Source organism: Ranitomeya imitator, chromosome 1 (assembly GCF_032444005.1).
Source record: "Ranitomeya imitator isolate aRanImi1 chromosome 1, aRanImi1.pri, whole genome shotgun sequence".
NCBI lineage: Eukaryota > Metazoa > Chordata > Amphibia > Anura > Dendrobatidae > Ranitomeya > Ranitomeya imitator.
Window position 1 is genome coordinate 866,834,715 of NC_091282.1, and position 26,277 is coordinate 866,860,991.

Below are 26,277 nucleotides of genomic sequence, written 5' to 3' on the forward strand. Positions count from 1 at the left end.
AAAAATGACCTTTTACTAGTTTTAGCATGTAAAATTGGCCACATCAGAGAATAATGGCTGCAAAGCTGAGTAACACGTATTCATTATTTTTTAAATTCTCATCTTTTTTGTGGAGATATTAGCTTGAGAAGTTTGGGTTAAAATTTATAATAATTCCAAGTGGGCATTACCAGAGATTTGTCTTTGGTGGTGTCTACTTTTTCCCCTGCATGACATGGACCAATCATATTCGGGAGGTAACAGGCAGAAGGGAAAAATAGCACATTCCCAGAAGGTCAGAAGAATATTCCTCTTCCTGAGAGAAGCATAATGATACACAGCACGACTCTCAGACCTCTTGTAGCTTTTATCTCACTGAAACCAGTGTGGGGGAAATGCGTACTACTGTAGAGCTGAATGTGATTACAAAGAACTTTGGAGTTTTTGGCTATGTGCACACGTTCAGGTTTTTTCGCGTTTTTGTCGTGTTTTTTTCGCGGTAAAAACGCTATAAAAACTCATTAAAACGCATACATTATGCATCTTATCATTTAGAATGCATTCTGCATGTTTTGTGCACATGATGCGTTTTTTTCCATGAAAAAAACGCATCGTGGTAAAAAATGCAGCATGTTCATTAATTTTGTGGATTTTCTGCGTTTTTCCCGCTATTCTATGCATTTGGGAAAAACGCACAAAAAACGCGTCAAAAACACGTAAAAAACGCATGAAAAAACGCGAAAAAAACGCATGCGGATATCTGGCAGAAATGTCCGGTTTTTGTCAGGAAAATTTCTTCAAGAAATCCTGATGTGTGCACATACCCTTTCTCTCAAGTGAGTGTGGGGGCAGGGGGAATACAGCAAAGCTAAAGGCCCCTTCACATTAAGCGACGCTGCAGCGATACCGACAACGATCCGGATCGCTGCAGCGTCGCTGTTTGGTCGCTGGAGAGCTGTCACACAGACCGCTCTCCAGCGACCAACGATCCCGAAGTCCCCGGGTAACCAGGGTAAACATCGGGTTACTAAGCGCAGGGCCGCGCTTAGTAACCCGATGTTTACCCTGGTTACCAGCGTAAAAGTAAAAAAAAAAAAAAAAACACTACATACTTACCTACCGCTGTCTGTCTCCGGCGCTCAGCTTCTCTGCACTCCTCCTGCACTGACTGTGAGCACAGCGGCCGGAAAGCAGAGCGGTGACGTCACCGCTCTGCTTTCCGGCTGACCGACGCTCACAGCCAGTACAGGAGGAGTGCAGAGCACAGCGCTGGGGACAGACAGCGGTAGGTAAGTATGTAGTGTTTTTTTTTTTTTACTTTTACGCTGGTAACCAGGGTGAACATCGGGTTACTAAGCGCGGCCCTGCGCTTAGTTACCCGATGTTTACCCTGGTTACCAGTGAAGACATCGCTGGATCGGTGTCACACACGCCGATCCAGCGATGTCCACGGGAGATCCAGCGACGAAATAAAGTTCAGGACTTTGTTCAGCGACCAACGATCTCCCAGCAGGGGCCTGATCGTTGGTCGCTGTCACACATAACGATTTCCTTAACGATATCGTTGCTACGTCACAAAAAGCAACGATATCGTTATGTGTGAAGGTACCTTAAGACTGATTACAAATGCCTCTTGTAGTTTTTATCTCACTGCAGGCAATATGGGAGAGGTGGAATACAGCAGAGTTTGGTGTGGTTACAAACAACCCTTGAAGTTTTTATCTTGTGGCAGTTCAGTGTGGAGGTAGGAGGAATATAGCATAGCTGAGTGTGATTACAAACACCTCCATCTTTCATCTCACATCTCACAGCAGTCAGTGTGAAGGGAAAGGCACAGCTGACAGCACTATGAGAAGAGAGCTGCATCTGCAGAAGTGTTTGTAATCACATTCAGCTCTGATGTGTTCTCCAACCTCCTACACTGACTGTCATGGGATGAAATGTTGGAGGTTTTTGTGATCACACTCCGCTCTGCTGTATTTTACACACCAGCTGCAGAGATCAGGACTGTCTATCATTACATCTCACAGAATTAAGCATATTCTTCTGAACTTCTGGGGTCACATTCTTTATTTCTCCTGCACGATTTTACCTTTTATGATTGGTCAACGCCATGCAGAGGAAGAAGTACACTTCCCCATAGAAGAATCTTTAATAACAGCTCCTTATGGGCTTACCATAAATGATAGGTAATTTCTCCACAAACAAAGATGAGAAATAAAAAAATTAAAAAAGACATTGTTTTCAGTTCTTCATTCACTATTCCACAATGTGGCAAATTTAACATGCTTGAACTGGTGAAAGGTATTTATATAATAATATACAAGTTAAAATCACTTTACTGCCAAGATGCAAGTAATGTTTCCTGTTACTGAAACGTGTAATGCTTTATGGCAGAGACACTAAAGTTGGATCAATAAGAAGCTCCTAATAATAATCTGAGATTGTAGTAAGCAAAACAGTTTCTGCCTTGTAATGCCTTATTTAAATTGGTTGATAATGAAATTAAGTTCTAAAAAAAAATATATGTAGTCTGAATCGAAAAAAAAAACACTAAAAAAAAGGGGGTTGGGCGCATTTTGGGTGTTGCCATGGCAAGATTTGTAATAGGGAGGCCATCTAAGTGCAGGTCTCAATGCTGAGACCTGCACCTATCAGACATATATCCTGTAGATATGCCACAAATGTCTATAATTAGATAAAGGAAAGATATATATCTTGGTACCGTGTTAGCCAGTAGATAGAAAAAGTCTTTTAGTCTTTCTTTGCCTGATGAAGAGACCTGTGTAGTCTCGAAAGCTTGTAATTTCATACCATCTTTTCAGTTAGCCATTAAAAGGTATCAACCACTGAGGACTCTCAATTCTAATTATTTTTCTATAATTAGATAAAATATCATACTTTCATCAATATTTTATTTATTTTGTGACATTTCAGACACCATGCTTCATGAGTCAATTCTGTGGGGCAGATTTATAGAGACTGACGCTTTAAATGGCAGTTTAAAGGGCCACTGTCACCCCCCTCAGGCGTTTGTAACTAAAAGAGCCACCTTGTGCAGCACTAATGCTGCATTCTGACAAGGTGGCTCTTTTAGTTATGATGCCTGCACACGCTGAAATAATCACTTATAAAATGTGCCCCCTCTTACCCCGAAATGTTCCTGGAGGCGGGTCTTTCCTTGCTAATCAGATTCAGCACAGCCGTCACTCCGGGCCTGTAGGCGCCGGGCGCCGCCTCCTCAGCGCTGTTTTCAAATGAGCCGGCACCTGCGCTCTATTATCATGCCTTGGGCATGCGCAGTGAGCACTGCCCGTCCTCTGTCCTCATTTGCAGTCTAGCTGACTGCGCCTGTGCGGCCGCCCTGCCTGAATAAATCAGAAGACACTACGGGGTGGGATGTCTGGCAGGGTAGACTGCAATTGAGGACAGAGGACGGGCAGCACTCACTGCGCATGCCCAAAGGCATGAGAAAAGAGCGCAGGCGCCGGCTCATTTGAGAACAGCACTGAGGAGGCGGCGCCCGGCGCGCCAGGCCCGGAGTGACGGCTGTGCTGCATCTGATTAGCAAGGAAAGACCCGCCTCCGGGAACATTTCAGGGTAAGAGGGGGCACATTTTATAAGTGATTATTTCAGCGTGTGCAGGCATCATAACTAAAAGAGCCACCTTGTCAGAATGCAGCATTTGTGCTGCACAAGGTGGCTCTTTTAGTTACAAATGCCTGAGGGGGTGACAGGTTCCCTTTAAGAAAAAAGGAATAATTGGAATTAGTTGTGGAAAATTTACTAAAAGGCACATACCACATAGTAAATTTGGTATAACTTTAAAATACTGTAAACAAAATATGAGATTTATGTATATGAACAGGTGGAGATTTGCACATAAATTTGTAACATTTTCCAGTGTTAAGCTTGCTAAATATGTCTTGGCTATGCCCCCTCCTTGTACGTCATGCCCACTTTTTCCATTTTTGCCAAATAAAATTTTTTTTTAAAAAACATCTATTTAACTCTATTTGTACATTTTGGGGATCTTTTTACACTAAAAATTGACTATTTTATTCTCAGACATGGGAAAGAAATATTTTCTCTCACTTGCCATATTTTATATATTCCAAAGCTTTGTATGTTTCTCCTGTCTTACATTGCAAGGCTGCAAAGTGTGGCACAGCTTAGCTAAAAGAGATTTCCTAGCTTCACCAACATTTCGGCAGTCACTGTATGTGATTACAGATTGTAGATTCCTGACAGCGACTTGGGCTGGCGTGCGACTTGAATGCTTGTGGTTATGTGCCAACTAGCTTATCATCTGCTTCTCTCAATAGAATGTAATAATAATAATAATTTTATGTACATAGTGCCAACCAGGTGAGTAATGATCGCTGTCACGGAAAGTGAGAGTGGGCCCGTTCAGAAATGGGCATGCCGACACCAGCGTATATTTCCTCTGGATGTGCAACCAAGGACGCATATTCAACTGAAATGCATTGCGGCGCAGAGACCCACTGGTGTGATGTCGACGTGCAAGTCACTGGTGGTGCCTAGCAGTGATTTCATATGCTGCCCGTTGCTTGCACTCTGAAGTCAGCTGCTGACCACTGCGCTGGCAACAAGAGGATGGCGCATGGCGTGGGAGTGGGACAAGGTTAGTAGAATCCTTTATTTTTGTATGTGTTAAAGAACAGCGGCAGAATGGGTGACATATTTATCAGGATGGGGGACATACATACCAGTATGGGGCCCAGGATAAGAGACATATATACCAGGATGGGCGACATACAGTATGTATTTACGAGGATAGGCCAAGGATGGGAGACATATATACCAGGATGAGGGTTATACAGTTATATGAAAAAGTTTGGGCACCCCTATTAATCTTAAGCTTAATGTTTTATAAAAATTGTTTTTTTTTGCAACAGCTATTTCAGTTTCATATATCTAATAACTGTTGGACACAGTAATGTTTCTGCCTTAAAATGAGGTTTATTGTACTAACAGAAAATGTGCAATCTGCATTCAAACAAAATATGACAGGTGCATAAGTATGGGCACCCTTATCATTTTCTTGTTTTAAATACTCCTACCTACTTTTTACTGACTTACTAAAGCACTTTTTTTGGTTTTCTAACCTCATTGAGCTTTGATCTTCATAGCCAGGTGTATGCAATCATGAGAAAAGCTACTTAAAGTGTCCACTTGCAAGTTTTTCTCCTGCTTAAATCTCCTCTGAAGAGTGGCATCATGGGCACCTCAAAACAACTGTCTAATGATCTGAAAACAAAGATTATTCAACATAGTTGTTCAGGGGAAGGATACAAAAAGCTGTCTCAGAGATTTAACCTGTCAATTTCCACTTTGAGGAACATAGTAAGGAAATGGAAGAACACAGGTACAGTTCTTGTTAAGGCCAAAAGTGGAAGGCCAAGAAAAACATCAGAAAGGCAGAGAAGAAGAATGGTGAGATCAGTCAAGGACAATCCTCAGACCACCTCCAGAGAGCTGCAGCATCAACTTGCTGCAGATGGTGTCACTGTGCATCGGTCAACTATACAACGCACTTTGCACAAGGAGAAGCTGTATGGGAGAGTGATGCGAAAGAAGCCGTTTCTGCAAGCACGCCACAAACAGAGTCGGCTGAGGTATGCAAAAGCACATTTGGAGAAGCCAATTTCTTTTTGGAAGAAGATCCTGTGGACTGATGAAACCAAGATTGAGTTGTTTGGTCATACAAAAAGGCGTTATGCATGGCGGCCAAAAAACACAGCATTCCAAGAAAAACACTTGCTACCCACAGTAAAATTTGGTGGAGGTTCCATCATGCTTTGGGGCTGTGTGGCCAGTGCCGGCACCGGGAATCTTGTTAAAGTTGAGGGATGCATGGATTCCTCTCAGTATCAGCAGATTCTTGACAATAATGTTCATGAATCAGTGACAAAGTTGAAGTTACACAGGGGATGGATCTTTCAGCAAGACAATGATCCAAAACACCGCTCCAAATCTACTCAGGCATTCATGCAGAGGAACAATTACACTGTTCTGGATGGCCATCCCAGTCCCCAGACCTGAATATCATTGAACATCTGTGGGATCATTTGAAGAGGGCTGTCCATGCTCGGCGACCATCAAACTTAGCTGAACTGGAATTGTTTTGTAAAGAGGAATGGTCAAAAATACCTTCATCCAGGATCCAGGAACTCATTAAAAGCTACAGGAAGCGACTAGAGGCTGTTATTTTTGCAAAAGGAGGATCTACGAAATATTAATGTCACTTTTCTGGTGGGGTGCCCATACTTATGCACCTGTCAAATTTTGTTTGAATGCAGATTGCACATTTTCTGTTAGTACAATAAACCTCATTTCAAGGCAGAAACATTACTGTGTCCAACAGTTATTAGATATATGAAACTGAAATAGCTGTTGCAAAAAAACAATTTTTATAAAAACATTAAGCTTAAGATTAATAGCGGTGCCCAAACTTTTTCATATAACTGTATATACCAGGATGGGGGACATACAGTATGTACTATGAGGATAGGCCAAGGATAAGAGACATATATATCAGGAAGAGGGATATACAGTTAGGGCCAGAAATATTTGGACAGTGACATAAGTTTTGTTATTTTAGCTGTTTACAAAAACATGTTCAGAAATACAATTATATATATAATATGGGCTGAAAGTGCACACTCCCAGCTGCAATATGATAGTTTCCACATCCAAATCGGAGAAAGGGTTTAGGAATCATAGCTCTGTAATGCATAGCGTCCTCTTTTTCAAGGGACCAAAAGTAATTGGACAATGGACTCTAAGGGCTGCAATTAACTCTGAAGGCGTCTCCCTCATTAACCTGTAATCAATGAAGTAGTTAAAAGGTCAGGGGTGGATTCCAGGTGTGTGGTTTTGCATTTGGAAGCTGTTGCTGTGAGCAGACAACATGCGGTCAAAGGAACTCTCAATTGAGGTGAAGCAGAACATCCTGAGGCTGAAAAAAAAGAAAAAATCCATCAGAGAGATAGCAGACATGCTTGGAGTAGCAAAATCAACAGTTGGGTACATTCTGAGAAAAAAGGAATTGACTGGTGAGCTTGGGAACTCAAAAAGGCCTGGGCGTCCACGGATGACAACAGTGGTGGATGATCGCCGCATACTTAATTTGGTGAAGAAGAACCCGTTCACCACATCAACTGAAGTCCAGAACACTCTCAGTGAAGTAGGTGTATCTGTCTCTAAGTCAACAGTAAAGAGAAGACTCCATGACAGTAAATACAAAGGGTTCACATCTAGATGCAAACCATTCATCAATACCAAAAATAGACAGGCCAGAGTTAAATTTGCAGAAAAACACCTCAAGAAGCCAGCTCAGTTCTGGAAAAGTATTTTATGGACAGATGAGACAAAGATCAACCTGTACCAGAATGATGGGAAGAAAAAAGTTTGGAGAAGAAAGGGAACGGCACATGATCCAAGGCACACCACATCCTCTGTAAAACATGGTGGAGGCAACGTGATGGCATGGGCATGCATGGCTTTCAATGGCACTGGGTCACTTGTGTTTATTGATGACATAAGAGCAGACAAGAGTAGCCGGATGAATTCTGAAGTGTACCGGGATATACTATCAGCCCAGATTCAGCCAAATGCTGCAAAGTTGATTGGACGGCGCTTTATAGTACAGATGGACAATGACCCCAAGCATACAGCCAAAGCTACCCAGGAGTTCATGAGTGCCAAAAAGTGGCACATTCTGCAATGGCCAAGTCAATCACGAGATCTAAACCCAATTGAGCATGCATTTCACTTGCTCAAATCCAGACTTAAGACGGAAAGACCCACAAACAAGCAAGACCTGAAGGCTGCGGCTGTAAAGGCCTGGCAAAGCATTAAGAAGGAGGAAACCCAGCGTTTGGTGATGTCCATGGGTTCCAGACTTAAGGCAGTGATTGCCTCCAAAGGATTTGCAACAAAATATTGAAAATAAAAATATTTTGTTTGGGTTATGTTTATTTGTCCAATTACTTTTGACCTCCTAAAATGTGGAGTGTTTGTAAAGAAATGTGTACAATTCCTACATTTTCTATCAGATATTTTTGTTCAACCCTTCAAATTAAACGTTACAATCTGCACTTGAATTCTGTTGTAGAGGTTTCATTTCAAATTCAATGTGGTGGCATGCAGAGCCCAACTCGCGAAAATTGTGTCACTGTCCAAATATTTCTGGCCCTAACTGTATATATACCAGGATGGGGCCCAGAATAAGTGACATAAATATCATGATGGGTGACATATATACCAGGATGGAGGATATATATTATAGGATGGGAGACATATATGCCAGGATGGGGGACATATACAGTATATGTATGTCTGGTCACTTCTATAAAATGTCCAGTGTTTTTGTTGCTGGAAAATTACACAAAAAGGCACATTTTACACAACTGGCCACTGTCCAAAAACAGAATAGAAAATATTAGGAAATAAACAATAAGCAATGAGTAAATCAGACATTTTCTAGAATCACAATATTACAATGAAAATGTGAACATGAATGAAGTAAACCTCTGCTCTGATCTGTATACAGAGCCGCGCATAAACTAAAGCTGCGGCACAGGAAAGGCATACAGTAGAGATACTTTTGGGAATACGACAAACATGGATGTAATGTGTTTATTCAATAAATACAGGATCCAATTTGTAAATGCATTCTCCACATGTTCAGATCAGATATAATTAGGAATTGCCTGAGGATCTGGCTCCTTGCAGAGTATGACACGCAGACCAATGGAAGCGTATAAAAATTTCTGCACAAAGAGCAATCCCTATAGCAGACTCCATTCAAGCTAACCATGTACAAAATATTCTCAGATTAAGGGTATCTGTCAAGAAATTGGGAGAGCAGTCAAATTACAACAATCAGTTTTATTCACTGATGTTATAGTATACATATCTGCTAAGATTCTCTATTGCAAGTAGGGGCCTGATAATTGGAAGGCCCCGGCTTTATACAAACACTATAATAATGAACGGGCCTCACAAATCTCTCATATATCATGAATCTGACAAAATACTGTGTGACATCAAATAGAGCTATTCCACCTAAAGAGCATTATTTCAATAAGCGCATAACTCTTTAAAATGGTTAATGGAGCATGGCACTATCTTCTTCCTGTCGGTTTGTATAAGAAAAAAATGTCTATGAATCCAAGGGGGTTAATAGCTAGAGAAATGTGTTTTCTACAGGAATCAAAGTAAAAGTACAAACAATCTAAAAACTAGTACTAAATATGGTGTTGGAGAGATGTAAAAGAGAGTTCACCATGATTTTACACAACTTGGCCAGGAATAGGGAATGTACTAAGATTAAAGGGGTTGTCCGCCACTAGGACACTAGTAGTGGACACTAATCGAACATCAAGAGGAAGCTAGGGAGCAGCCGCAGCCCTGGCTTCCTCTCCATTATTAATTTGTCCAAAGGCGGGGACAGTGGCAACATCGCTAGTATGGCGCCAACATGGGAAGTGAGTATAAGTGTTTTTATTTTATCTGTGCCAAACATTCAGGTCAAGAAGTTGTCATCCTCGTAGTGGACAACCCCTTTAAGGCTAGGGCCACACGGCCATATTTTCTTCCATCTGAGAAAACTAATCACACTCTGATCAGACTCTTTGTCACACTGTGTACAACTCACTCAAGAAAATTTCAGCAGCAATCCTGCCAGAAACTACAAATACAAGTTGCAGCTGCAAATCTGGATCAAATTTTGCAACTTTTTGTGCTGATCCGCCACTTTGACACTGCAAATAGGATAAACAACCCACATTACTCTTGTTTATCTTGGCGCCACAGTGACTTTCGTAGCTAATACTCTGTTGGTCAAAGGACAAGAAGTAGAGAATCATGGAGACACCTGAGAAAGTGAATATGATGTTTTTGTTTTGCAGCCTTCCTTTGGCAAGTCAACAGCAGAACCAACATCAAAATCCCCACAATTTGGTCAGGATTTGTCACTATGGATTACCTTGTGAATTCTTGTAGAATTTTGTTACATGTGAATTAGCCTAAAACACCAATTACATTATTGGGTCGAATTTAGGCAAGAGCATATAAAAAATTGTCTGATTTTCATTCTGAAGAAACAGACCACATTTTTCACCTATATTGTCATCCATATGCAATCCATATGGCGTACATTTTTTTATATATCAGCTGTTATTACGAGGAACCTCTCAGGCGAATCATGCTGCCCAAACCGCGAACAGCTTGAATCCACATCAGGCTGCATGATTGCAGCCAGGTATATTATTCTCTGAAACACTCCAGCATTTCACAGAAATTATACTATGAAGTTTCAGCAAGGAACCATAGCAGGAGACCAGACTAGTCCAGCTCCGCCTCCTACCGCCTCTTCCCAGCGCTGCTGCAGTTGATTGACAGGTCTCTCCCTAAGTACAATCGAGAGACAGAGCTCTCAAACACCTGCAATGGCGCTGGGAGCACCTGGCCTGGTGGCACTGGACTAGTCTTATTTTTGGCTATGGTCCTGGCTATAACTGGATCTATAAAGTATACTTTCTAGGAAACATTGGAGCATTTCAGAGAATACTACACCTGACAGATTGTCTTTCAAACTTACAAGGCCAAGAACAGTTTAAAAATTGCAATCTACTATATAATTGTCTAAGGGTCACTTCCGTCTTTCTGTCCTTCTTTCTTTCTGTCACGGTTATTCATTCGCTGATTGGTCTCGGCAGCTGCCTGTCATGGCTACCGCGACCAATCAGCGACGGCCACAGTCCGGAAGAAAATGGCCGCTCCTTACTCCCCGCAGTCAGTGCCTGTCGCCCGCATACTCCCCTCCGGTCACCGCTAACACAGGGTTAATGCCAGCGGTAACGGACCGCGTTATGTCGCAGGTAACGCACTCCGTTACCGTCGCTATTAACCCTGTGTGTCCCCAACTTTTTACTATTGACGCTGCCTATGCGGCATCAAAAGTAAAAAATGTAATGTTAAAAATAATAAAAAATAAAAAAAAACGGCTATACTCACCCTCCGTAGCAGCTCGCGCCGGCCGTCATCTTCCGTTGCAGGTTCCGATGGCAGAAAGACCTGCCATGACGTCACGGTCATATGACTGCGACGTCATCACAGGCCCTGCGCGCCTGCGCGAGAAGGACCTGCCATGACGTCATGGTCATGTGACCGTGACGTCATCACAGGCCCTACGCTACAAAGACCTGCCATGACGTCACGGTCATGTGACCGCGACGTCATCCCAGGTTCTGCGCTCATACCAACCCTGGGACTGGAAGCTGCCGTGGACTACAAGGGCTCCCTCGGAAAGGTGAGTATATGTTTTTTTTTATTTTTTAACCTGTGACAAACCTGACTGGGCAATATACTACGTAGCTGGGCAATATACTACGTGGCTCTGTGCTGTATACTACTTCGCTGGGAAATATACTACGTCACTGGGCAATATACTACGTCACTGGGCAATATACTACGTCACTGTGCAATATACTACGTGGCTCTGTGCTGTATACTATGTCGCTGGGAAATATACTACGTCGCTGTGCAATATACTACGTGGCTCTGCCCTGTATACTACGTCGCTGTGCAATATACTACGTGGTTCTGTGCTGTATACTATGTCACTGGGCAATATACTACGTCACTGGGCAATATACTACGTAGCTATACTACGTCACTGGGCAATATACTACGTCACTGGGCAATATACTACGTCACTGGGCAATATACTACGTCAATGGGCAATATACTACGTCACTGGGCAATATACTATGCGTCTGGGCAATATACTATGTAGCTGGGCAATATACTACGTCACTGAGCAATATACTACGTCACTGGGCAATATACTACGTGGCTGGGCAATATACTACGTGTCTGGGCAATATACTACGTAGCTGGGCAATATACTACGTCACTGGGCAATATACTACGTCACTGGGCAATATACTACGTCACTGGGCAATATACTACGTGGCTGGGCAATATACTACGTGGACATGCATATTCTAGAATACCCGATGCGTTAGAATTGGGCCACCATCTAGTGAATCTAGAAAATTCGGATGATATATAGATGATCCGTATGAGGTACAATGTGTTTTTTTTGCACACGCATAGACACACCGATAGAAGAGGCCAGTCTCATCCAAAATATGGAGAGAACTAGTGCATGATGCCCTATTGCGTAACATTGGTCCTAGTGCTGGCAATATTTTCCACGGACAGCACTCGGACACAAAACAGCATCAAGTGAACTTAGCACGTACCATTGAGCACCAGTGCATCATGTCTTCTTCAGCAAGGCTCACACTACTAGATACATTTTTATTTGACATGTTTCAAAGAAGGGAAATAACACCATATGGATGCCTTCACACACACATGTACAAGAAAAATGCAGCTTTTTTTAAGCATTTTTTTCTGCTGATTTTTGACAGAATATTCCCTAAAAAAGCGTTGCGCTATTTCAGAAGTGGCCATGAAACCTCTTGTCTACCTTTCATAACGGATGTTATTTAGATGTTGTCAACCCACACAGAGTACAACAGGCCCAAGTGACGTATAATGGGGTCCACTGGCGTTCAACTGAATCCCGCATTTTGATGGCCAGTAAATAATAAGTGACATAACCTCAGACAGCGCTGAACAGAGATACGAACATCTGAGGGATCAATCTCTTGTTGTTTATCCATTAACTTGGTTTATAAATTCTATCACAACATAACAATTATAATTTGACAACCATGGAGAAGTAAATGTTAGCTTTGTCTTTTCTTAGCCGTTGGCTGTTTATTAAAGCGGTATGGTTATTAAACAGCCTAGACTCGTGCTTTACAACATCCACTTTTTTTTGTAATTTTCTATTAGGTTGAGTTCATTCTAGTGTACAAAAAATAAATCCTAGGTTCATCCAGAAAAATTAGACGATTTTCATCCGCATGTAATCCCATGTTCGTTTTTTTACGTCCATGTGACATACGTATGGCATCCATTTCTATAGATCATTAGTTATTAAAATGGAAAAGTCCAAATACAGTTTCATGTATTGTAATGTATCCGTAAAAGTTTATGGATGTTCTATACGGTATCCGATTTTTTTTTTTTTTTGTGCCCACGTCATAGACTTGAATAGGCAAGCCTCCGACATGAAAGACACAAGTGCATGCTGCAATATTTTTCACACTCAGATTCAGTCTGTGAAAACACTCATCTGAACAACCCAATTAAATATCGTTGGTCCTAGTGCTATTCGTGTGATGTCAGTTTTTTCATGGACAGCACTTGGACTTGTGGTGTGAACTTAGCTTAGGGCCAGTGCTACTACAGATTTCAGGTAAGGCTATATTGTGCCATAACAAGTCTTTTACAAGGCTTATGATCAAAAAATCTGTGCAAATTTTTTAGTGTTTCATTGACATGCAACTGTTTATAGGTGACATTTTTGCAAATTTGCAGACATGCCACCAGAGAGTTGCAGTCGCACTTGACTTACATTGATGTTTACGAATGCCAAGTATCTTGTGCAAAGCCAGTTTTGCATTTGCTGTTACTGTTGCATTACCATCTTACTGTCCTACAATGTGACTGTGCTGACTAATATTAGATGTAATGTTAGGTGATATTGCGTTTGTGATGTGTTGTGACTAGTGATGAGCGAACGTGATCGGATAAGGTGCATGCTCGAGTGCTAACAGAGTGTCTTCAGCGTGCTCGACCAAAATGTTCGAATCCCAGAGGCAGCTGGGACTTGACAGCTGTTTGACTGCTGCAACACATGCAAGGATTATTGTGGCTGTTGAACAGCCACGAAACATGCAGGTGCGGGAAATCGAATATATTATTCGAGCACGCCGAAAGACACTCGGTCAGCATTGGAGCATGCACCTTATCCGATCACGTTCGCTCATCACTAATTCTGACCAAAGTTGCCAGGTAGCTCTAGCGTAAGTGTGGAAAACATGGACAGTATATTCAAAAAAATAAAAGTAATTCACCAAGCTGCTGTATCAATTAAAAGTTTCATTGCTAACAATCTTTGTTTCAAGATTCATGCTTAAAAGTACAGTATGATCACATAGTGTTTTTTTGCAGCGCAGTGTTGGCAGTAAAAACTCTGCATATGTTACTTTTTTTGTCACTGTCACTTTTTTATGTGTTTTTTATGTATTCAATAGGTAAAAAAAGTTGCAAAAATGCTGAAACAATTGACATGCTGCTGATCTGAAAAGCGCATTGATGATCCGTGTGTACAAAACAGCAGTATGCTCTGCTTTGATCTTTACTCTGAATCAGACTTGCCCATTATAAGTCAATGGTGAGTTAAAGCAGATCACATATGGGCTATCATCTGTATGCCATGTGTTTTTACAGCTATATTACAATTATAAAGATAGGAAACACTTTCTGCTCTTTATTATTAGTGATGAGCCAATATACTCGTTACTTGAGGATTTCTCGAGCATGCTCGGGTGACCTCCGAGTAGTTTTTAGTGCTCAGAGATTTAGTTTTCATCGCCGCAGCTGAATGATTTACATCTGTTAGCCAGCATAAGTACATGTGGGGGTTGCCTGGTTGCTAGGGAATCCCCACATGTAATCAAGCTTTAATAAAAACGTACAATTTTGCATACGTTCATCTGTACCCACCCTTAGGGCTCGTGCAGACATTCATTGATTTCTGTCCGATCTCGGACCACAATGTACTGACTGGCCGTCGGTCTCATAGAAATATTTAAGCTGCCATGCCCCGGTTGGGAGACCCGCAACCTGTCCGTGGATTAGCGGACCGATTTGCACGGACATCTGAATGAGACCTTAGACTCACAAAACTTGGTAAAAATAAAAGTCAAGATGTGCAGATAACATGCATGTTACTCATACCTATATCAACATGGACATAGCTTCTAAAAAAATCATCAAAATTGAAGAGACCAAATTCAGAGAGCCGCTATTCTGCCAGGTAACATTAGGATCCATCCTTGTATCACACCCCTGGAGGCTGCACCAGGGGAGAAGGCAATGCTAGGATCTGGGCTCCTTCTTCTATTGTCACTTGCAGGTTCTCCTCCCTTATACACACTGATCCAGGAAGTAACATGTCCTTCCTGCTCCCTGACTTCAGACAAGTGCTGCACCCTGAATATTGCCCACAAAGCTTTGATCCTGACATCATCTGAAAGCTAAGGCTCTAAGTAAAGGCTTCCTCCAGATAAATCACTACTCACAGTCCATTGGGGGGTCTTCTGTTTCTCTATGTTGCCATTGGAGCTGTCCCCTAGCACTTCAGAGTCATGGAGAAAGTGCATTCACAACGAACACCCGACCATCCAGTTCTACGTCCTTTTAGTATTGCCCAGTGCAGCCTCTGGGCATGTGCATTACACCGGCCTCCGTCCTGCCCTGAGACAGACTATTCAGAAAAGACGTCTCCGGAGCTGCGCTGCTCAGTAAAAGCTTTCCTGATGTCAGCGGCACGACTCAAGCCTTTGGCTTTTGTTTAGATCCGTGCTGAACTGAAATAGGATAGCTATAATAATCTGTGCTCCCTGGTGTCTTTTCAGTTCTCTCTCTGCACCTGCACCAAATAAGACGACAACTCAGAAATAACATGTAAACTCCGGTGAGACACCCCCTTTAATAAAATATACATTACAGACCAAAAGTTTGGACACACCTTCTCATTTAAAGATTTTTCTGTATTTTCATGACTATGAAAATTGTACATTCACACTGAAGGCATCAAAACTATGAATTAACACATGTGGAATTATATACTTAACAAAAAAGTGTGAAACAACTGAAATTATGTCTTATATTCTAGGTTCTTCAAAGTAGCCACCTTTTGCTTTGATGACTGCTTTGCACACTCTTGGCATTCTCTTGATGAGCTTCAAGAGGTAGTCACTGGGAATGGTCTTCCAACAATCTTGAAGGAGTTCCCAGAGATGCTTAGCACTTGTTGGCCCTTTTGCTTTCATTCTGCGGTCCAGCTCACCCCAAACCATCTCGATTGGGTTCAGGTCTGGTGACTGTGGAGGCCAGGTCATCTGGTGTAGCATCCCAGCACTCTCCTTCTTGGTCAAATAGCCCTTACACAGCCTGGAGGTGTGTTTGGGGTCATTGTCCTGTTGAAAAATAAATGATGGTTCAACTAAACACAAACTGGATAGAATAGCACGCCGCTGCAAGATGCTGTGGTAGCCATGCTGGTTCAGTATGCCTTCAATTTTGAATAAATCCCCAACAGTGTCACCAGCAAAGCACCCCCACATCATCACACCTCCTCCTCCATGCTTCACGGTGGGAACCAGGCATGTAGAGCCTATCCGTTCACCTTTTCTGCTTCGCACAAAGACACGGTGGTTGGAACCAAAGATCTCAAATTTGGACTCATCAGACCAAAGCACAGATTTCCACAGGTCTAATGTCCATTCCTTGTGTTCTTTAGCCCAAACAAGTCTCTTCTGCTTGTTGCCTCTCCTTAGCAGTGGTTTCCTAGCAGCTATTTTACCATGAAGGCCTGCTGCACAAAGTCTCCTCTTAACAGTTGTTGTAGAGATGTGTCTGCTGCTAGAACTCTGTGTGGCATTGACCTGGTCTCTTATCTGAGCTGATGTTAACCTCCGATTTCTGAGGCTGGTGTCTCGGATAAACTTATCCTCAGAAGCAGAGGTGACTCTTGGTCTTCCTTTCCTGGGGAGGTCCTCATGTGAGCCAGTTTCTTTGCAGCGCTTGATGGTTTTTGCCACTGCACTTGGGGACACTTTCAAAGTTTTCCCAATTTTTTGGACTGACTGACCTTCATTTCTTAAAGTATTGATGGCCACTTGTTTTTCTTTACTTAGGTGCTTTTTTCTTGCCATAATACAAATTCTAACAGTCTATTCAGTAGGACTATCAGCTGTGTATCTACCAGACTTCTGCACAACACAACTGATGGTCTCAACACCATTTATAAGGCATGAAATCGCACTTATTAAACCTGACAGGGAACACCTTTGAAGTGAAAACCATTCCCGGTGGCTACCTCTTGAAGCTCATCTAGAGAATGCCAAGAGTGTGCAAAGCAGTCATCAAAGCAAAAGGTGGCTACTTTGAAGAACCTAGAATATAAGACATAATTTCAGTTGTTTCACACTTTTTTGTTAAGTATATAATTCCACATGTGTTAATTCATAGTTTTGATGCCTTCAGTGTGATTGTACAATTTTCATAGTCATGAAAATACAGAAAAATCTTTAAATGAGAAGGTGTGTCCAAACTTTTGGTCTGTACTGTATATACTGTAGATATTTTTTTAATTATGACATAATACATACATTCTTAGCAGTGAAGTGGTATTACGTCACTTATATAACACCATTAATTCCACAGCACTTTACAGACATTATCATCACTGTTCCCAATGGGGCTCACAATCTAGATTCCCTATCAGTATGTCTTTGGAGTGTGGGAGGAAACCGAAGAGCCCAAAGGAAGCCCACACAAACATGGGGAGAACATGCAAACTCCTTCCACCCAAGACCCCAAAGCTGCAAAACAGCAGTGCTGACCAATAAGCCACCATTCTGCTCTGGATACTTCACGAGACTCGGGAGCGCCCTTTGCCTCCTGGAGTACAGATTTACCTAGAATAGTTTAAAGACTCCATATACAGGGTCACCAAGTGCCAGAAAGGCAGAATACCCCCCTCAGCTGACCACATTTTGGAAATTATACCCCTGAGAAACATGTGGACACTAAATGTGGTGTAGGCACACTGAGGGGCTCAGAAGGGAGAGGGACAATTGGATTTGGGAGTGCAGAATTTGCTCAATTTTTTTGGGGGGGCAAGGAGCCATTTCACTTTTCCAGAGCCGTTGCACTACCAGTAATGCAGAAGCCCCCCATATTTTCGTTAACAGATGATGAACCAACCTGAATGAGGGCTTGCTTTTTTGTGGACTGAGTTGAAGCTCTAATTGGGAACATTTTACATAATGCTTAGGATCACATTTATCCTGCGCTCTACGCTGAGCACTTACATCGAGGTTTCCATATAAATCTTTGAGTGACGTGATTCAGATGAAACCCCCAAGGCAGGGCTGAACTGAGCATCAGGCACTTCGGGCAAATGCCAGAAGGGCCAGTGCTTGTACTGGGCAGCTCGATCGGCGTATGCTGGCTGAGTGGCAAGTACCAGCGTCAGAGAACAGTGACAGAGAACAGCAGCACGCAAGCTGAAAGGTAATACCTGCCTGAGAAACTGCTTCCTTAGCTCTCACTGGAAGCACACAGTCAGCACAGTGAAATTATCTCCTGCTCTGATCTGCTTTCAGAGGGGGGGGGGGAGGGTGCCAGGACAGAGCTGCTGTCTCTGTGAGCAGGAGAACCTGAAGAGCTGCACATGGACATCAGCCTGCTCTGCACCACAGAAGTGTGTGTGTGTGTGTGTGTGTGTGTGTGTAATACAGGAGTATATGGTATCTGTGTTGTGTGTAATGTGTGTGCGGTATCTGTAGTGTAATACTTGTGTGTGCGGTATCTGTACTGAGTGTGTAATGTGTGTGCGGTATCTGTAGTGTGTGTGTGTAATATGTGTGTGCGGTATCTGTAGTGTGTGTGTGTAATGTGTGTGCAGTATCTGTAGTGTAATACTTGTGTGTGCAGTGTCTGTAGTGTGTGTAATGTGTGTGAATTATCTGTAGTGTGTGAGTGTGTAATGTGTGTGCGGTATCTGTAGTGTGTGTAATGTGTGTGAGTTATCTGTAGTGTGTGAGTGTGTAATGTGTGTGCGGTATCTGTAGTGTAACACTTGTGTGTGCGGTATCTGTAGTGTGTGTGTAATGTGTGTGCGATATCTGTAGTGTGTGTGTGTAATGTGTTTGCGATATCTGTAGTGTGTGTGTGCAATGTGTGCGCGGTATCTGTAGTGTAATGCTTGTGTGTGCGGTATCTGTAGTGTGTGTGTTTAATGTGTGTGCGGTATCTGTAGTGTGTGTAATGTGTGTGAGGTATCTGTAGTGTGAGTGTGTAATGTGTGTGCGGTATCTGTAGTGTGTGTGTTTAATGTGTGTGCGGTATCCGTAGTGTGTGTAATGTGTGTGCGGTATCTGTAGTGTATGTAATGTGTGTGCGGTATCTGTAGTGTGTTTAATGTGTGTGAGGTATCTGTAGTGTGAGTGTGTAATGTGTGTGCGGTATCTGTAGTGTAATGCTTGTGTGTGCAGTATCTGTAGTGTGTGTGTAATGTGTGTGGTATCTGCAGGGCCGCCATCAGGGCATTACACCCGTGACTGGCGTATGGGGCCCGGTGGGCAGAGGGGGCCCGCATCTGCTCACCGGGCCCCTACCGGCAGCCGCAGGCTAACTGGGCCCTTAGCGGCGGCGCTGCAGCTGTTTACTGCTATTGACGTGTGGGCCCGCGCCCGCACGTCAATAGTTAACAGCCGCCAGCCAATCTGAGGCTGGCAGCTGACGTCTGCCGCAGCGTGCATGTCGCCGGCGTCTGACGTCATTGTCAGTCGCCGGCGAGTGCGCGCTTCAGCTGTGTGGAGAGAACTTCACCCGCTGCAGGAGCGCGGTCAAGGTGAGAAGAACTTGTTGTTTTTTTTTTATTGAGAGCGGCGATCTGGGGGGCCCAGGGCAGAATGCTGGACACAGGGGCAGAACGCTGGACACAGGGGGCAGAACGCTGGACACAGGGGGCAGAACGCTGGACACGGGGCAGAACGCTGGACACAGGGGCAGAAAGCTGGACACAGGGGCAGAAAGCTGGACACAGGGGTAGAACGCTGGACACAGGGGGCAGAACGCTGGACACAGGGGGCAGAATGCTGGACACAGGGGGCAGAACGCTGGACCCAGGGGCAGAACGCTGGACCCAGGGGCAGAACGCTGGACCCAGGGGCAGAACGCTGGACACAGGGGCAGAAAGCTGGACACAGGGGCAGAAAGCTGGACACAGGGGCAGAAAGCTGGACACAGGGGCAGAAAGCTGGACACGGGCAGAAAGCTGGACACTGGTGCAGAAAGCTGGACACTGGGGCAGAAAGCTGGACATGGGCAGAAAGCTAGACACAGGGGCAGAAAGCTGGACACAGGGGTAGAAAGCTGGACACAGGGGCAGAATGGAGATACGGGCATGATTGGAGACACAGGGTGCAGGATGAAAGACATGGCGGCATGACTGGAGACACTGGGGCATGACTGGAGACAGATGGGGCAGGATTGGAAACAGATTGGGCAGAATGGAGACAGAGGAGGCATGATTGCAGACATGGGGGCATGATTGGAGACGTGGCAGAATGGAGATACTAGCATGATTGGAAACACTGGGGGCAGGATTGGAGACAGATGGGGCAGGATCATGGGGCAGGATGGACGCGATGGAGACAGATGGGGCAGGATGGGGAGATCATATGGGGCAGAATGGATACTCATGAGGGCAGGATGCGAGAACATATGGCTGGAGCCAGGAATGAGATAAACGGGGCCAGGATTTTATTATTACCATAGGGGCTAATTAAGGGATATTATTACTGCAGTGATGTATTTATTTTATTTTTTGAGTATACTGTTTTAACTGGGGGGGGCGGTCCTGTTACTGTGCAGAGTGACACTATGTTGCCTCTTTTTCTTCATGTGGTGTAATGTAGAAGTTGGGAAAATTAAGTAATGTGTTCTGCAAGCGGAGATCGAGATAAATGTGTTATATCCTGCAGAGACGAGTCCTGGCTGGATGAAGTGATGGCGGTCTGTGCTGGGTGAAAGATGGACTTCACCTAGAGACATCACTGGTGAGTCAGTGTTACCTATACACTGACACTATACACTGTATACTATATACAGCGGTCCTGTGTATAATGTCACCAGTGATCACTGTATTACCTATACACTATATACAGAGCTCCTGTGTATAATGTCACTGGTGATCACTGTATTACCTGTACACAGACACTGCATACTAAGTACATATCTCCTGTGTATAATGGCACTGATGGTGATAGTATTGTGGGTTTTTTTTTATTACTGATCAGTATTGTAGTATTCAGTCACTATGTGGTGGTAATATGTGGTCTGGTCATGATGTTGTGGTATTTGTTCCTTATATTTGATATTATTCGATCACTGTGGTGGTAATATGTCATCTGGTCATAGTGCTGTGGTATTTGGTTCTTGTATGTGGTATTATAGATCATTTTAAAAATTGAAAAATAAATAAAAATATACCTAAATTGTATTGCATATTTTAACAAATATTTAATAGGTTACAGCAGAGCGGGGCCCGGCCAAAAGTGTCTACCTTGTCATTTTGGTGGCTTAAAAAATCTTTTGGCCAAAACAAAAGCTGCCAGCTATATGTGTGATCTGGTGATGGGAACTGTCAATGTGTGATAGGTGAGAAGTGGAGATTTTCCAAGAGAGGGGTGGGACTGTGGACAGTTCGAGGGGTGGAGGCGGGGCTGGGGTGGAGCCTGGGTGGAGTCTCAAGGGGGCCCCGAAAATTTTGCCAGTATGTGGCCCCAAAATTTCTAGTGGCAGCCCTGGGTATCTGTAGTGTTTGCGTGTGTGTAATACTTGTGTGTTTGCGTGTAATACATGTGTGTGTGTGTATAATAATGAGTAATGTGTACGTAATGAGCCTGTGTTGTCCACCATGTGTGCTGTGTACATGTATGATGTGTGTGTCTGTGTGACTATATGAAGTGTACGTAATGAGCCTGTGTTGTCCAGCATGTGTACGGTGTACATCATATATGAAGTGTATGTAATTCATTGTATGTGGGCTGGTGAATTTTTTTGTGCCATCGCTGCTTTTTGGTCCCAGTGCGGCCCTGCCCCAAGGGATCTGTTCACTATAATGAGGCAGCAGAGTTACTCTGGACTCAGTCTGGCCTCTGTTCAGTGTTGTCCTTCTTTTCAGAAGTGCATAAAACTGTGGTGGACCACGCTTTTATGCCCGCCTAAAAAGACGGACACTGCTGGATCAAATGTGGCCAGATAGCATCCACAGTGTTCCCATCAGCCTCATTATAGTGAATCTTCCATCGGGACTTCCATTTGAATCACATATTTCAGAAATTTACAGGGAATCCCCAGTGTAAGTGCTCACTGCAGAGCACATGAATACATGAATAATGTGCACTGAACCTCATTGCGATCTTTGGGAGGCACAATGAACAAATCAGCAGCGGGTGAAGAATTTGTTTTATTTTTTGCGCCATTCCTCATGAGGTATAGATGATTAGACAACTTTATTCTTCACATCACTGTCCTCTTCCCCCACTGAAAATAAGCATATATAAAAAAAATAACTACACATACAGTGGGGCAAAAAAGTATTTAGTCAGTCAGCAATAGTGCAAGTTCCACCACTTAAAAAGATGAGAGGCGTCTGTAATTTACATCATAAGTAGACCTCAACTATGGGAGACAAACTGGGAAAAAAAAATCCAGAAAATCACATTGTCTGTTTTTTTATCATTTTTTATGCATATTATGGTGGAAAATAAGTATTTGGTCAGAAACAAACAATCAAGATTTCTGGCTCTCACAGACCTGTAACTTCTACTTTAAGAGTCTCCTCTTTCCTCCACTCATTACCTGTACTAATGGCACCTGTTTAAACTTGTTATCAGTATAAAAAGACACCTGTGCACACCCTCAAACAGTCTGACTCCAAACTCCACTATGGTGAAGACCAAAGAGCTGTCAAAGGACACCAGAAACAAAATTGTAGCCCTGCACCAGGCTGGGAAGACTGAATCTGCAATAGCCAACCAGCTTGGAGTGAAGAAATCAACAGTGGGAGCAATAATTATAAAATGGAAGACATACAAGACCACTGATAATCTCCTTCGATCTGGGGCTCCACGCAAAATCCCACCCCGTGGGGTCAAAATGATCACAAGAACGGTGAGCAAAAATCCCAGAACTACGCGGGGGGACCTAGTGAATGAACTGCAGAGAGCTGGGACCAATGTAACAAGGCCTACCATAAGTAACACACTACGCCACCATGGACTCAGATCCTGCAGTGCCAGACGTGTCCCACTGCTTAAGCCAGTACATGTCCGGGCCCGTCTGAAGTTTGCTAGAGAGCATTTGGATGATCCAGAGGAGTTTTGGGAGAATGTCCTATGGTCTGATGAAACCAAACTGGAACTGTTTGGTAGAAACACAACTTGTTGTGTTTGGAGGAAAAAGAATACTGAGTTGCATCCATCAAACACCATACCTACTGTAAAGCATGGTGGTGGAAACATCATGCTTTGGGGCTGTTTCTCTGCAAAGGGGCCAGGACGACTGATCCGGGTACATGAAAGAATGAATGGGGCCATGTATCGTGAGATTTTGAGTGCAAACCTCCTTCCATCAGCAAGGGCATTGAAGATGAAACGTGGCTGGGTCTTTCAACATGACAATGATCCAAAGCACACCGCCAGGGCAACGAAGGAGTGGCTTCGTAAGAAGCATTTCAAGGTCCTGGAGTGGCCTAGCCAGTCTCCAGATCTCAACCCTATAGAAAACCTTTGGAGGGAGTTGTAAGTCCGTGTTGCCAAGCGAAAAGCCAAAAACATCACTGCTCTAGAGGAGATCTGCATGGAGGAATGGGCCAACATACCAACAACAGTGTGTGGCAACCTTGTGAAGACTTACAGAAAACGTTTGACCTCTGTCATTGCCAACAAAGGATATATTACAAAGTATTGAGATGAAATTTTGTTTCTGACCAAATACTTATTTTCCACCATAATATGCAAATAAAATGTTAAAAAAACAGACAATGTGATTTTCTGGATTTTTTTTTCTCAGTTTGTCTCCCATAGTTGAGGTCTACCTATGATGTAAATTACAGACGCCTCTCATCTTTTTAAGTGGTGGAACTTGCACTATTGCTGACTGACTAAATACTTTTTTGCCCCACTGTATGTGGTACTGCCATATTCAGAAAAGTCAAGTCTACTAAAATATAAAAACAATTAACATGATCAGTAAAAATTCAAGAACGCCAAAATGACACAAAAAAGGTTGTAACAAGCAATTAAAAAGTCACACCTGTCTGAAAATGATACTAATAATAACGTCTCACATTGCAAAAAATAAGCCATCATACAGCTCCATCGGCTGAAAAATCAAAATGTTACGGGTCAAGGAAAGTAGTAACACAACCAAAAATATTTTTTGGTATATTACTAAAATAATAAAAAAAACTGGACATGTTGGGTATTGTCGTAATCTTATTGATGAGGAGAATAATATTGCAAGGTCATTTTTTACCAGAAAGTGTACACCGTAAAAGCAATTCCCCAAAAACAGTGTCAGAATTGCCTTTTTTCACGATTGGAGTTTTTTTCCAGTATACTATGTGGTAAATGAATGATGTAATTCAAAAGTACAACTCGTCCCGCAAAAAAAACCAAGATCTTATATCAATGTAGACCGAAAAATAAAACAGTTATGGCGATGGCAAGAAGGGGAGGAAAAAAATGGAAATTGGCCACGGCGCAAAGGGGTTAAACCAGAAAAATGATCAGCTATGAAGAAATTACCTATATTCTGTGAGTTATATTTACCACTTCAAAATAAAATAAAATCCTCAATTGCAACAATTCTGATGCACAAGAATTGGCAATAGAGGGAGAAAGCTATCTGAATATCAGTAGTACAGTAGTAGTCGATGTAAAATCTGTGATTATGGAATCTTTCCCTACAGAAGATAGGACATTTGTGCCCCAGGTGTCCAGCTTCTCCCATTTTTTTGTTCAGCCGATGGCCTGGGAATAAGAGATATCTTCACATATGGCCAGCTTTAAAGTGAAGACATCCCAGTTCATATCAGTGCATGTAAATTATCTAATTTTCTGCTTTTCTCGCTTTATTTATTGTGATAATTTTGTCATCAGTTATAAAATGCAAAGAATGTATTGACACACAACAAACATGGAATATTATTACTTCTTTGTATGATAGAAAATAGAAATAACTAGCAGTTCCTAACAAGAACTTTACAACTTCCTGTCCTAGTAAATATCGTAAATGAGGACGAATAATACATTTGTGTTGCAGGCATCATTGACACCACTGTAGAATGCGATATTATTGGCGAAAAATTATACATACTTTTCAGAAGGGCCCTTTATACATGAAAAAAAGCATATGAATCCGCACTGACTTACAGAAGCAGAATGCTGAACTTTCCTTGGATTTCTGTTATGTTTGCTAATGACAGGTGTTATGAAGGATATCCAGAAACACAGTGTGCTTAGCGATCAGAGCGCACACAGTGATCTGACAAATACCCAAAAATACAAGAACGAGCTCTGAGACGTGGAAACTCTGTAGACTGCACACCTGATCCTATCCTAAACACAACTAAAAGCGGCTGTGGATTGCGCCTAACAACTACCTAGGCAACTCGGCACAGCCTAAGAAACTAGCTAGCCTGAAGATAGAAAAATAGGCCTGACTTGCCCCAGAGAAATTCTCCAAAGGAAAAGGCAGCCCCCCACATATAATGACTGTGAGTAAGATGAAAAGACAAAACGTAGGGATGAAATAGATTCAGCAAAGTGGGGCCCAATATTCTAGGACAGAGCGAGGACAGTAAAGCGAACTTTGCAGTCTACAAAAAACCCTAAAGCAAAACCACGCAAAGGGGGCAAAAAAACCCACCGTGCCGAACTAACGGCACGGCGGTACACCCTTTGCGTCTCAGAGCTTCCAGCAAAACAAAAGACAAGCTGGACAGAAAAAAAGCAACAAAAAAGCAAAAAGCACTTAGCTATACAGAGCAGCAGGTCACAGGAACAATCAGGAGAAGCTCAGATCCAACACTGAAACATTGATAAGGAGCAAGGATAGCAGCATCAGGCGGAGTTAAGTAATGAAGCAGTTAACGAGCTCACCAGAACACCTGAGGGAGGAAGCTCAGAAGCTGCAGTACCACTTGTGACCACAGGAGTGAATTCAGCCACAGAATTCACAACAGTACCCCCCCCTTGAGGAGGGGTCACCGAACCCTCACCAGAGCCCCCAGGCCGACCAGGATGAGCCGCATGAAAGGCACGAACAAGATCGGAAGCATGAACATCAGAGGCAAAAACCCAGGAATTATCTTCCTGAGCATAACCCTTCCATTTAACCAGATACTGGAGTTTCCGTCTAGAAACACGAGAATCCAAAATCTTCTCCACAATATACTCCAATTCCCCCTCCACCAAAACCGGGGCAGGAGGCTCAACAGATGGAACCATAGGTGCCACGTATCTCCGCAACAACGA

General features: G+C 43.0%; 1 protein-coding gene across 3 annotated transcripts in view; it reads right to left on the bottom strand.

The window, feature by feature from the left end:
- PSD3 (pleckstrin and Sec7 domain containing 3) overlaps window positions 1-26,277 on the bottom strand; it is an 835,030-nt gene that overhangs the window by 670,433 nt on the left and 138,320 nt on the right. The window contains exon 1 of one of the 3 annotated variants that reach the window (XM_069742393.1): window positions 15,238-15,429. The exons of the other annotated variants lie outside the window; for them this stretch is intronic. Within the exon in view, the coding sequence (XP_069598494.1) occupies window positions 15,238-15,318 (81 nt within the window). The 5' untranslated portion in view covers window positions 15,319-15,429. Of the gene's footprint in view, window positions 1-15,237; window positions 15,430-26,277 lie in introns of those variants that run through there. 3 annotated transcript variants of the gene reach the window in all.